Raw genomic sequence first — 13633 nt, 5'->3', positions numbered from 1 at the left:
TACAATGGACCAATGGCCATATGTCTTTATTCCTATAAAAACTGTGTAGTGATATCTATACAAATGACCAAAAACTAAGGTTACAATAACCAAAAACAGTAGCAGAATGACATTTGGCTGTTAAAACAGTTAACACAAGTAGACTTGATCTACTTCATTCATAATTAAACAAAAGTGAGCGAATAAAAGAACAAAAGCCATAAATAAAAGTAACTGCGCTTTAGTTTATTTCACAGATATTTGATTCCACTCTTTATTTTATGAAAGCTACGTCAGGAATCTTTCCTTCAGCCTGGAAAGAGAAAACAAAAGGAGATATTTCAAAGCCATGGCCTCACAATAGTGTTTCTATGTTGATTTATAGACAGAACAATTATCATTATTATTATACAATTTAAGTTACCTTCAACTGAGTAAAGATCTGCGCTGCTCTGCTGAAGTCCCATTCATTGTCTTGTAGACACCTGTTAAAGATGTATGTTTAGATGTTTAAATACACAATCATACACAAGACCACAAAAAGATATGTGCAGGAAACAAAACGCACTTCTGTGACCACTCCAGGTTCATGCCAGACTTCTGTGAGAAAGCTGTGAGCATCTCTTGCTGCTGTGCAGTGAGGGTGGGGACAGGGCTGGAAGATGGAGTCGGGGCAGGAGCCACGAAGGCTCGGCGGATCTCCTCTGTTGTGGCCATTCGAATGAAAAGCTGGTCGTTGACAATGCACAACCTGTCACAAAAGAACCACACACAGAAAACATAAGGATATCTGGATGTTTCTGTTATACACAGGAGAAGCTAAACGTCCTTTTTGTTTGTTGGTACAATTTCTGATTAGGTTCATCTGCAATACAGTCTGCTGTCAGGCTCTAGCAGGAGACGCACGCATGTAATATGTTTGATATATTTAACTTGACCGTTATGACTCTCTGACTCTAACACAGCGTGTTACCAATTTCATGAAATACACATTTTTCTCTAGTGATTGGTGGGTGCCAAGTTGTTGCAGACTGGTCTCAAGACGCAGACTGAAGCATAACAATAAACAAACACTTCGTTATGCACCACAGGAAGATCATATAAACCGCCGGGAGCTCAGTAAAACTCACCCAGAATTTCCTGCTGGGACTGTGATGAAAACTCGAGAGAAGGCCATTGTGGATTCTCGCGATTTCCCATCAACAACAACTGAAACAGACAACAGACAGACAAATTAGTAAAGAAATCAACAGGTATGCCCCTTTGTTCAGGACCAATTCTAAAACTCTGACTAAAACAGCTCACCTTCTTTAAAGACTCCACTCACTGTGAATGACAGTAGTGTATTCTGTAAACGGAAAACATGTTTTGAGAGAATTAGAACAATAAATTGCTTCAGAGGAAAACGTCAAGGTGGATGACAGAATGAAAACCCACCGTGTAGGTGTTCACATCAATCGTAAAGGAGGCGATGTCGTGCTGAGTCTTTGGTAGCTCGTTGAGGAAAGCCACCACGTTCAGTCGTGTATGCTTCAGCAGTCGAAAGCGTATCGCTAAAGAAGTCAAAATTTCGAGAGGGAAAACATGAGGAGACGTCTCAAATCCCGACAACCTCAATTTAGACAGTGAAAGATACTCACTGGAGTCTTTGACTCTCTTCAGGTTTCGACTGTCTTTGTAATACTCTCCCAGACTGCTCCTAAACAGCAGAGGGACAAACAGACTCAATGTTAGGGGAGGACACAGAAAGAGCAACCCATGCAAACATCTTGTCAATGAAAAGCTTAATTCTGCTTTGTTGATGAAAACACCCAAAATATATTAATCAGAGTAGTAAGTTATCTACAAATGTGCTTGTGTCCTCACCTGGAGGGGTTCTGGGTGGAGTAAGGTGTTGTGATTGATAATGATGCTCCATCATGATAGGCATCCAGGAGCGGCTGTCTATCCCCCGAATCATAGATACTGTAGTACCTGCAACACAGTCACAAGCCATGAAGTTAGTTTCTGTGTTTGTCCTTTTCCCCAAAAAATTATTTCCTTAAAAGCTAATTAAAATTAACAAATAAAAACATTAATTGTTCAGTGGGCACATTATCAGTGCACCAACTCTAAAAAAATTTCAGGGTTTTCCTCATTACTAAAAAAGGAAAAGGAGAAACTTACTGTTGCAAGAACCGAAGGATGTGCGCCTTGATCTCATCGGAGCCAAAACAGCTGCCCTGGAAAGTCACACAGGAAAACATTTGTACAACGCAGATTAAACTAATTCAGTTAACAGTAATATAGACACAATGCTGAATATCAGTGAGTAAAACTATACATTCAGCTAACCTTGCAGGGGGGAATAGTGGTGGGCGTTTCCACATCAAATCCAATCGGTGGAGGGAGGTCATGACCATCCTGAAGTGAAACACACAAAATTATCGTAAAAGTTTGGTTTAACATCAATAAAGCAATACAAAAACTAAAATATGGAGATGTGCGTATCATATGAAAGATAATGACCATTTTAGGGTTTCCCAGGGAACACATGAAACAAAACTACTCTGATCATTTTTCCCATTTTGGCCAAAAACAATAGAAATCAAGAACACCAACAGATTCTTCAGAACATGACATTTATTGGAATATTCAAAAGGATTTTATAGCATCTTTAGGTAAAAGAACAACTAAATAAAGGAGAATGACTTCAAAGATAGTGAATTTTGAGATATAAATGTGGGAACCTACCAGTCTGAGAAGCCGGGGAAACCTCTGGCGCACAGCACTGGTATGGGAACAAAAACCAAGAGCAGGAACGTTATCGTCACAATCCATACCCATACACACACAAATAATGTTCATTACTGTGGGTATAACTGACAGTCACACCTGCTGATCCACTTAATGTCATTTTGTGCCTTTCAGTTGAATTTTTAGGACACTACACTTTGAGGATGAAATTAAAATGTTTCATTACAACCAGTGTCACAAAGGATTTAATCTTCTGTGTGTACAAGGAAATCCACAAATCAACTTAGCGTTTTCGTCCTTCTCATATTTTTTGCTGTGCTCTTTTGAAGTTTCCCGCACTGAAGTGTACTTACCAGCTGGTATACTCACCCTCTCCCCCATTTTGGTGACATACACAGATCTGACATGGAGCAGCAACACAAGCACACTTTTCTAGGAGCGCACACATACTAACATGCAAAGTCCCATGATTTACGAGACCACACCAGGATCCAGCAAACACATTCATTCTGAAGTATTAAAATAAAGAGATTATGCATTGCTGGGAGAGAGGTGGTTACAAAATCTCTGGCCAAGATGTTGGGGAACAGATGAGTCTACGTCACCAAGAAAACAAAACAGGTGAAGTACAGTTCAGTGACATACTAGCACAAGTAGCCTAACATTCAGAAGACAGTCACTATTCATCATTTGGGTGATTTTCATCAGCGTCTGTGCCCACGATTATCAGCAATTAAAGCAGACCTGAGAAGAGAGCCGAACGGCAACGACAGCAGGTCTCTAAGAGAGCTTAGCCTAGCAGTCCCGCCGCTCATTCTGTACCCATCCCCTGCTGCTAAAGTACGAAATTTACCAGCTAACTTTCTCACTCTGAAGAGTAAATAAACTTTCTCTAAGCTTTTTTTTTTTTTTTTCAAGTAAAATTTGGGACCAAACCTCTGGTTAAAGAGGCGTAATCATGACGTAGAGTGATAATCATCTAATAATAATTGAGCTTTTTCGTACTGGTCACAGCCATCAGAAACTGGAAGAGGAAGTGTTTTCATGTTGGGGTTTTTTCTGAACTGATTTCCAGTTCAGAACATATTTTCTTCAGACGTTTTGTCAGGGATATTTGCCAAACTCTCCACTTCATTCACAGACAATCAGAGGCCCATTTTAGGCAAAAGAGATCAGACTTAGTGGGAGTGTTTTCTCTCTTTGGCTCATCACTGGTCATTGATAATGACATTTCCCCCTCCGCCTCATCCCAGCGGCTTTACCCTTGAAGTCCCGTCTTCTTCACTTCATCTCATCAGTGAGTCTGAGCTCACAGGGACTGAGGCCGAGTAATCGTGACTGTGCCTGCCTTAGGTTGTCCCAGGGTTTCGAGGTGGGATCTTACCCGTCATGGGCTATCCAGCCTTCCATACTCGCCTGATACGGGGGCCAAGTGGGCAGGGGTGCTATGAGGGGAGGGGACACACTGGCTGTGGAAATTTTCTTTGTTTCATCCAAAATTTGTCGAGATGAAAATGGCTTGCCCACTCTCCAACAGAGAGTCTACACTTTTACAGTACTGCTCAAAATCTCATTATGGATCCCTGTTTTTGAAATAAATCAGATGTGAAATGCTCACTTTTTTTTGCTTTTTGTTGCAGTTTTTGTTTTGTTTTTTAAATTAGCATGCTTCTTATCATCTGCAGTGTGACAGTATTTTTACAGCAGCTTATGGGATAAGTAACCACAATGTCAGCAGGGGAATACTAGGCAGAGCGCCGCCTAGAGTGACAACACACAAAGATGAGACCAAAGCTTGAAAGGAAGTGCCACAGAGAAGCTGAACAACCGTCAGAAAGAAGAAGTAGTGCTGTTCACACTGCAGAGGGTTTAAGCAAGCTGAAAGGAAAATAAATTTTAACACTGTGCAAATTTACTGTGGTCAGATGTCCTCTCAGCAACTTTTGAAAGTAAGAAATGATTAGTTTGCAGTGCGAAAAAGAAACGTTAATCATTGAGTGGGAAAAACACGTTCAAACCCCGCCCCCCTCAAAAAAAGCAACGACAACAACAAACAACCCCCAAAACATTTAAATACCCACAGATCCTTGATTATTTAACGCACAGCAACATAGCTGAATACTTGTGTATGTCACTACAAGTGTATAGGTATAGGCACAACTGCATGGATATTTAAAAGTCTGTATGCAAGTAAATCTGTACATAAATGACAAATATTAATCAGTTATCATTTCCATTTAGGGCGTTTTTAATATTCCTCAACACAGTGACAAGATCAGAAAGCTTATGGTGTATTTAAGTCAACTGGTACGTCTCCTTCAACTTTAAAAAAAAAAAAAAAAAAAAAAAAGATAATATCTGCGAGTTACAGTGTTTCACTCACAGAAAACACAAGTCGTTAAAGTTTTTATGAGTTGGCTCTGCTTGGTCCAAGCGTTCATCCTCAACTCCTGAGCAAAATGGTTTGTTACTTTACAGCCATCTTAAACACAAACACAGGTAACTGATCTTGTTTTGTAGCATCCTGCATCATACTCAGACAGCCACACGCAGTCACTGAATTATTTCTGTAAGAATTACTTTTTCAATCTCGTGAATCGCTGACTGACCTAATGTATGAGGCCTGGTCCTTGAAGACGTCACACAGAGGGTTTCGAGTTAGCCACAGCTCCACCAGCTTCAGGCCTTTCACCTTGTCCAGCTCCCGATCAGACTTTAGCTGGAGAACCACACAGAATCAGGATTTTTTTTTATTTTATTTTTTTAAATTGCACAAACATACACACGCAACGTGCAAAGGACCACTAGGTCATGTCTGTTTATACTTCTACAAACTGAGTAGTCAGTCTCACCTCATTTTGGGAAAGATTGAGAGTTTTCAAATTGGGCACCTTGGTAACCAATTCAGCCAGTTCATCCAGTTTGTGAATACGGTTGTTACTCAGGTTTAAGGACGTCAGCTGGCAAAATGAGACACAAAATGATAATGAGCACACTTAAATGTGTTCCATTACTTTATAGCAGCTACAGTAGATTATAGAAGTGCCCGTGCTTCTGTCACTGCACTAATGTTACCTCAGGAATGTTTTCTTCAATGATCTTGATGACAGCTTCCATGTTAGTCTTCCTGTTCAGGATCACTTCAATGTTTTGGGACACCAGGTCTGTCATGCAAGATAAAATTAGCAATAAAACACTACACAAACATGTTAAAGTGTTGTTTTACATGGCAGTAAATAAAGTTCTGCAAGGTACAGTTTCACAGGAGGATTGATTTGACTCTTGGTGTAAAACATCACAGGAAGCCATTTAGAACAGGCATTCAATCGCCATTTTGCAGAGATGCAAGTATTGTAATAACAATAATAATCATCATTTCTGTAAGGCTGGTCAGAAACTTACTTATAAGTATGAACCGTGTGATCCTGGTAGCAAATGTATGTAAAAAATTTTTTTAAAAGATGCGTATAATCACCTGGGTCTGTTCGAATGTTGTTCAAGTCGAGTGCTTGCTGGGAGGCATCGAAACGTTTTGCCATGCATTGCTGTCAGATAAAAACAAGAATCAACACATTAGCCTCCAAAACACCACAAATGGTCACAATGGCAAAATAATTCTCCTCTGAACTCTCTCCACCACTCAGGTCAGATCACTTCTGTTGAATCAAATGCAAAAAGAGTTTACCAATTTAATAAAATGAATGCAGCGAAGCAGCCACCACTTTACCCGTTTGCTCAATGCGTCCAAATATAACAACACAAATAATAAACTTATGGTACAGTCATATAAAAATTTCAAAAATTTATAAATATTTTATTAAGGTTCTACTAACGCTCCTAATCACTCCCCATAGTTGCAGCTTTACTCTGAAAACACCTGACTGGGACAATACACATTTACAGTTATTATAAGTAGGGTTTGGCTAGAATATAGCAGCTATTGGTAGTTCAGTGGTCTGCTTGCTTGAGAATTTGACATGTATTTCCCAAAAACACCAGAAGGTGGTGCTTTCTTCCTTTTTGTTGTGTTGAGTGGATAGCTGTACACTCATCAGTGAGTCATTTTATTGTTGATGTTAAGTTCATCATAACAAAGTCCTGAACATTGTGCTTGGTTAGTTTGGGGCGCTTTGCCTTTATGGTTGTGAAACTGAGATGTCGTCATTTTAAATCATACTGCCTTACTACATTTAGCAGTAACGGGTGAAATGTGTATTTAGTCAACTTTGTTTTCTGCAATTTCATTCTAAAAATGTCTCTACAAACAAGACAAGCGCATACTTGGCATTTTTTGACAGGGAGTCAGGTTGAGACGATCGGTTAAAAATGCAGGCTAAAGGCCACCTGTCTCCAACTTCTTAGAGATATGACAAACTTTCACTTTCACTCATGACATGTGCATCACTAAAATGAAAATGCTTTGCTTTGAGGTTCTATAATTCTGTGACCTAAACTGGTAAACTGCATTTAAACGAACGTGCTATTAACATCACTAATAAACAGTTAATGTATGTAAGAACGACACTTTAACAGTGTACTTAGTACTAGAACACCATTAGTTTGAGCAACAGACTCTCACAATGATTAGAGAAACTCAAAGACATTTTGAACATTACTTATGAGGCTTTTAGCCACAATCACTGCCCCCACTCAGGTGCTTCCTACCTTCAGGTGCTCCAGGTGTTCAGGCTTCAGGTCAGAGAGGAGGAATGACGGTGGAGCACTTTTGTTGACGTGCACTTCGACCTTGGAGAAACACAGATGGAAAATGACAAATCAATAACTTAAGATTAAGATTGTTTGATTAATGGTTATTCATTATCTTGTTTTCACATTCAAGTAGGTGGATAAACACTCAGTAGCAGCACACCAATGATCTGTGACCTTAAGGCAACAGCACAGCAGAGTACAATAGGCGTGAACAGTACACATGACACAAAAACCTATCGATATTATTACACCAACATACCTTATAACCATCGGTGTCTGTGATCTTATGTGAACACTTGTGTAAAGCACTGGCAACAGAGGAGTCATCCACATAGAAATGGACCCTGTTATGGTCCACATGGTACTGGATAAAGAGGGCAAGACAAGAAAGAAAAAGATAATACAATTAAAATCGCCTTAGACTTACCTTACAAATTTTACTACATGGGTACTGCAGATATTTTCTGAATAATTGTATAGGCATAAAGAATTACATCATTTATTTTATCAGAACACAACATACAGAAACTTAAAAAAGCTTACTCATACATTTGCTACTTCAAGAAATATATAAAAAGGTATTAAATCTGTTTATAACTAGTAATTATAAGCGCTTAAATGCACCTGTATAGGGTGGTACGGAACGGAACAAATGTTCTGGAGAGCTGGGAGTAGCCACTTCTTGTCATATTTTCTTCCATGTGGAATCTGCCAAACATACAAGAAACAAAATATAATTTCTTTATAGATTACAAAGTGGTTTCTTTGACTTCCTGGGGTGACCGTAATGATACACACCGTTACTTTGTACCAGCCCGATTGGTTTTTCCCTCCTCCGCCACCTCGTTCTCCTCCTCTGAAGGGACCACCCCCTCCACCTCTGCCTCCACCTTTGCCTTGTCGCCTGTCTCTGTCAAACCGTCCATCTAATTTCCTAAAAGGTCTTCCGTATGGGTTACTAGGGAGAACACAACAAGGCAGTATATATTCAGGCATATGGCCACACAGGGAAAAGAATCAACGCAATTTTTAAGTTCTATTTCTCAGTATTCTGTCTTTGTACAAGCAGTTTATTTATCTATTATCATCATTGCAAATCATGCCATCTGCCAAAGATTAAGTCACAATTCTGGCATGTGAGGCGCTTTGATAAACTACCAGTTTGTTGTGCCTATCTAGATTTTTGCAATCTGGTGTGTGCAGAGCAGAAGGGCTAAAGGTACCAGTAGGTCGGTCTCAACGTGACTCATCAATCATATATCTCGAGATAGCAATAAGGAGATTCCTGATAAAAACCTCTGTAATTGCGTTGTTTGCCATTCTGACTTGTGTTCTGATTCTAGTTCAAAACCATTTCCATCATTTAGGGGTAGACTGCAGCAAGTGTGGTTATGATATGCACAAGCAATCACCAGTGTGCCAACCACAATCATTACAGGACTTTGCATCAGGTCGACAGGAGTCAGGTTTCAAAATTACACGGATAAATGCTCTGTATTTTTCCTTACATTCAGTGTTGCTTTAACCTTTTGTCAAGGCCCAACACAGCTTTCACACTCGCAGTTCTTATTGTAGTAATGGTAATGGCCTGCATTTGTATAGCGCTTTTCTAGTCCATAGGACCCCAAAGCGCTTTACACTACATTCAGTCATTCACCCATTCACACACACATTCACACACTGGCAATGGCAAGCTACATTGTAGCCACAGCTGCCCTGGGGCGCACTGACAGAGGCGAGGCTGCCGGACACAGGCGCCACCGGGCCCTCTGACCACCACCAGTAGGCAAACATGGGGTTAGTATCTTGCCCAAGGATATTTGACATGCAGCCAGGATGCAGCCTGGGATCGAACCACTGACCTTCTGATTAGTGGCTGACCTGCTCTGCCACCTGAGCTACAGCCACCCCTAGTAGACTTAAAATAAATAAAGAAATAATTACCCTACCCCAGTGTTTGTGAAATAGTCACACGCATGTACTGGCAGAGCATGAGACACAGACAGGCAAACTTATTAAAACACTGCTTTACAGTGGCCTCCCTTTTTATTACCTGGAATATTCTCCTTCATCAACCAGTTTTTCATTCAAGATGTGGAAACTAGAAAAAAAAAGTCACACTGGATGCAGGACACGAGCTGATATTTTAATAATTTCATGTTATAATTTTTAGCTGACTAACAAAATCACTTATTTTTTCTCAGTTCACTTTTACCGTTTCAGTCCTGTTCACTTTTCCTGTGGTATTATTCATGTCAGCAAAGGAACAGAAGTGAAAATGGTCTGGTGCTCTACTTTCTCATCCTGTGCGGGCTATTCAAGATGCAACACCTTTCCTACAGCTTCACATGAAATCCACATCAAACACCTAAGACCTTGCTGTTTATGTGTTACTCACCTTACAAGAAAATTATACATTGTGCAAATGTTCTTTTCAGTTTAAAGCCATTAATTGTTTACTTAGACTAAAGTATTACTGTGAGAAGTTTATCAGACAAACTCTAGCAAATGCATTCAATGAAAGTGTAACTTATTACACTTACAATCTGTTCTGGGAGCTGCTGTCCTGACAGCCATCACTCATAGTTACATCTCCATCAGTATCTTCAAGCCTCGACCGTGGTCCAGGACCTCCAAACCCTCCTGAGTGGTTTCCACGCTGGCGGTCTCTGCGAGACCTGTCATACCGACCCTTGTGAGGGCCTCTGCCTTTACGGTTGCGAAACTGTGGTGCGGTTCTGTCATCATGCTCTGTAACGGAGAAAGTAAGTTAGCTCACAACCTAAATATCACATCTCAGCTACAAAATACAAGCAATAATAACCCCCCAAAAGGCATAGGTTATGAGTTAAATTAAATCAGCTACTGTACATGGACTAGATAAGACTGAAAAGAGCTCAAATGACTGTTACAGATTGCAATGTAAACATTAAAGGAAGCTTACAATTTTAAATACGCACTCTGTAGCAGATTTTAATTAAGCCTACACTTTTGCAAATTATGCACATTTTAAAAATTCCTTTAAATATCCAAGACAAGCCCTGGTCTTGTTGATCTCTGCAGTAACTCTCTGGACTCATTTTACCAGCGAAATAATACAAATATTCATGGCGTGGTACTGGGTAAACATGTGTCACAAAATGACACCTCCGAGATGCCTTCGACATATTTTTACCTCCGTGAACCATGAAATCGGTTCTTCTGACCTCTCTCCTCACCATAAAGTCTCCAAGATCTGTGGAAAGGTCGTTAAAAGTGCAGTAAGTTTAAACCTGCAGTGAACGTGGCTTCTTACCGTTGTAGTAATGCCCGCCGTCCGCCATATTTCTCCAATAGTGTTGGATAACAGCCACAACCCAGAGTAAAACAAAAAACAACAATGCTACTAGTGGTGGTTTCTTTTCTTTGTTTCACGGCACTCAAAGCCAAGGCTGTCGGAGAAACTCCAACATTCCGAGTGGACCAGCGGAAACAAAGGCGACCCCGACGTGACTGTCGGCTCGTAATTAGCAGCTTAGCTTAGCTTCCCCTGCCGAGCCCAAACGAAAAGACAAAGCCGGAAACACAACTGGGTTCTCTTCCGGGGCAAGAAAAGGGAGCGGACAGTTGACACAAACTACGGTGGGATTATGGTCAAGTAAAAAAACAAAAACAAAAAAAACAATGTACAAATCAGGTTTTGCTAGCGTTAGCTTCGACTTACTTTTGCGTATATATGCGCAAAACCTATAGCGCGAAGCTTGATGTGGGATATCCGACCACTTAAATCACACACGAACCTCTTTAAAAGGCTCACCAACTTCTGTATTTCCACAAAGATGAGGGATAAAACACAGACAGCTGTCTTTTAAGTTAGCCAACGGGCCGGTCTGTTGTTTTTTCAAAGCTGCGCCAGTATGCAAATGTATTTTTAAAAAAAACTACAGCGGTTTCAAAGGGTATACAAAATGGGGTTGTCTCGTTTAGCAACACTTCTAAAAAACTATATTGTTTGAATTTGAAAATAATAATTTCAACATCATGTAACACTGAGACCTTTGATAAAAACAGAATCACATAAGATTCATTTAGATGTGTCATTTCCTAAACCTACAGAAGTTTTTATTCTAATTTCAGCGCTGCACAAATCATATCTCAGTATGTTGTTTTGACCAGCTGTCAGTAATCCTCCAAATAAGTTCCCGTGACATGTGCACAAAAGACTGATTTTTAAAAGTAAGAAAAAAAAACCCAGGTTATATTAATGACTCACTTCTATTGTTTGTGCCACTGAAGCATAAAACCAGGAGCACTTTCAATGCAGGAAGGTGCAGCTGGAAGCAATAACAATAATGATGTCCCAATAAGCCCTGACAGTGAACCAGCACGGTTTAATACTAGCAGAAATATCACAAAATGTCATAATAAGCTCTTAATATTTTATTCTGGAATTGTCCAGAGGTGCTTTTTTTTGTACAAACAGTGCACTTTAATATGACCTATCAGGATTTAAAAAGGAGTATAATTTGATAATATTTCGCTCAAAGAAACTTTAGGATAGGGTCAGCTGTACAAACTGTGTTTTATCGCAAATCGTGACGATCCTGGTTCTTAGTAACCAAACTGCAACTGAATATATATTTAATTAATATAAAAACATATGCATTTAAAATATTAGCCTGAAGGCTTCCGTTAGCATCACACCATTTAATTCTCTGACCAGGTAAACAATAGCTACACCTTCCTCCTCGGTAGCATGCTTATTTATTTTGTAAATTTTCAATGTTAAGGCAATATCATTCACAATGTCTGTTTAAAACACGAAGCATAAGCAGGTGTAAGCGATTAGACGGTAATGTAAACCCGGGCTAAACGAAGCCGAGAGAATAATAGGAGTCAGACTTACCATCATTCACCACATGTGTCACCACGGCCAGGTTGCGGTAGTTCCTCTGAAACATGATCACTTGGTCCTCTCAAGACCACTTAAACTCCCAGAAAAAACTTACTTTCTCCTTGAAAAACTCCTTTTCAAAACAGCACCAGATTCTTTGTCAGCCTTCTTGAGCGAAATTTGAAGTTTATGCTTTTTTCCTTTTTGGGCAACTTTGTGAGCAGAAGCTAAGGTTAGCTTGCAGCTAGCAGTATCGTTCACGTTGGCTGCCCAGGACCAGTTTCAACATTTACCACTAATTTCTTTTTTTCTTTTTTTACCACCTTATTGGTTTTCCCCCCCATAAAAGTACCGAAAACGTGTCGTTTTAGCTCCTGTCAGTCGGTCTCTCCCGCTCACTTGTCTCCTGAAGCGCCAACAACATGGCGCCACCTGGCGAAACGAAGCTCTAACGTCTAATTACTGCAGCCTGAGCGCTTAAACTGCCACAGTATTAGCATACTTTAAAAAAATATATTTAGGCAAATGTAAAATTTTGTATTTTTATGGCATTTTTTTAAAATAGATATTTGGCTTAAATAGTTTTATTATTAACAAAGTAATTAACTTAATGTAATTCAGGCATCTATTTGTCAATCAAACACAAATTATTATTAGGTTGTTAAACAATAACAAAAGGGGAAAAATTTAATTTTTCTGCTGTATTTCCTGTTGTTAACTAAAAAAAAAAAATACAAAATTAAGTCATTGTCATTTTTAACAATAGTCCGTAATAACAGCTCCAAAACATTATTGCAAACTTCTGCATCATAATTTGTGGTCTCTGTTTTAGACTTGTCACATTTTAATGCCAAATGTGTTTTCAATAGATGGAGCCTTTAATTACTAAAACTATACATTTTCATCTTGACAGTCTACAACCACTAAAATGCTAATTATGATGTCTTAATGTTGGGGGAATATTGTCTCTTGGGCCAGATATTTCTATTTTTCTAAACTTTTGAACACAAAAATGTACTTGAATTTAGCTGAAGTACATAAATCTGTTGAAACCCTAACCCTAGCTCTGAGTCGTAACACTTTGCAGAAAAAAGGAATTTAACAAGTAAAGTTAGTCTGATTATTTTGTTATCCTCTGTTTCTCAATGTCAGTGAGAAACAAAAACATATTGTTATAGCCTAGAGTTCAGATCACCGATGATGTGTTAGACCTCACAGGGTTAATAATTGTAATTGTTTTACTGCTTACTTTTCAGTTATTATTATTTGCCTTACTTTAAATTAAACACTCAGCATTATGTTAACAATACTTCAGATTTGCACAAATCATATCTT

At 39.3% G+C, this 13633-nt stretch overlaps 1 protein-coding gene across 3 annotated transcripts; it reads right to left on the bottom strand.

Annotated features, from left to right (window-relative positions):
- nxf1a (nuclear RNA export factor 1a) lies at positions 1–12754 on the bottom strand. Of its 3 annotated transcripts, XM_004545579.2 has the most exons (22): positions 12311–12754; positions 10601–10660; positions 9969–10176; positions 8224–8383; positions 8050–8133; positions 7685–7789; positions 7381–7461; positions 6191–6260; positions 5791–5879; positions 5568–5675; positions 5325–5434; positions 2713–2749; positions 2314–2382; positions 2146–2201; positions 1846–1953; positions 1620–1678; positions 1417–1532; positions 1285–1327; positions 1110–1188; positions 548–730; positions 404–464; positions 1–292 (listed from the first exon to the last, which is right to left on the bottom strand). In XM_004545579.2, exons 1-22 carry the CDS (start codon positions 12363–12365, stop codon positions 254–256), a joined length of 1980 nt encoding a protein of 659 aa, XP_004545636.1. In that variant the 5' UTR covers positions 12366–12754; the 3' UTR covers positions 1–253. The 3 variants fall into 3 exon arrangements, with proteins under 3 accessions (XP_004545636.1, XP_004545637.1, XP_004545639.1); XM_004545580.2 differs by lacking the exon at positions 10601–10660 and having other exon boundaries at positions 12311–12753; XM_004545582.4 differs by lacking the exons at positions 10601–10660; positions 12311–12754 and adding an exon at positions 10721–10961.
- Positions 12755–13633: the final 879 nt, after the last annotated feature.

This window comes from Maylandia zebra, linkage group LG2, assembly GCF_041146795.1.
Source record: "Maylandia zebra isolate NMK-2024a linkage group LG2, Mzebra_GT3a, whole genome shotgun sequence".
NCBI lineage: Eukaryota > Metazoa > Chordata > Actinopteri > Cichliformes > Cichlidae > Maylandia > Maylandia zebra.
The sequence above is the reverse complement of the archived record's forward strand: the minus strand, read 5'-3'. Positions and strand labels throughout refer to the sequence as shown.

What these genes read in the sequence shown, in the direction of transcription:
- nxf1a (XM_004545579.2), bottom strand. Translation starts at nt 12,365, where the DNA reads ATGTTTCAGAGGAACTACCGCAACCTGGCCGTGGTGACACATGTGGTG. An exon ending in AACCTGGAGTGGTCACAGAA is followed by an intron (nt 465 to 547) that starts GTGCGTTTTGTT and finishes CATCTTTAACAG; the next exon opens with GTGTCTACAAGACAATGAAT. An exon ending in AGATCTTTACTCAGTTGAAG is followed by an intron (nt 293 to 403) that starts GTAACTTAAATT and finishes TTCTCTTTCCAG; the next exon opens with GCTGAAGGAAAGATTCCTGA.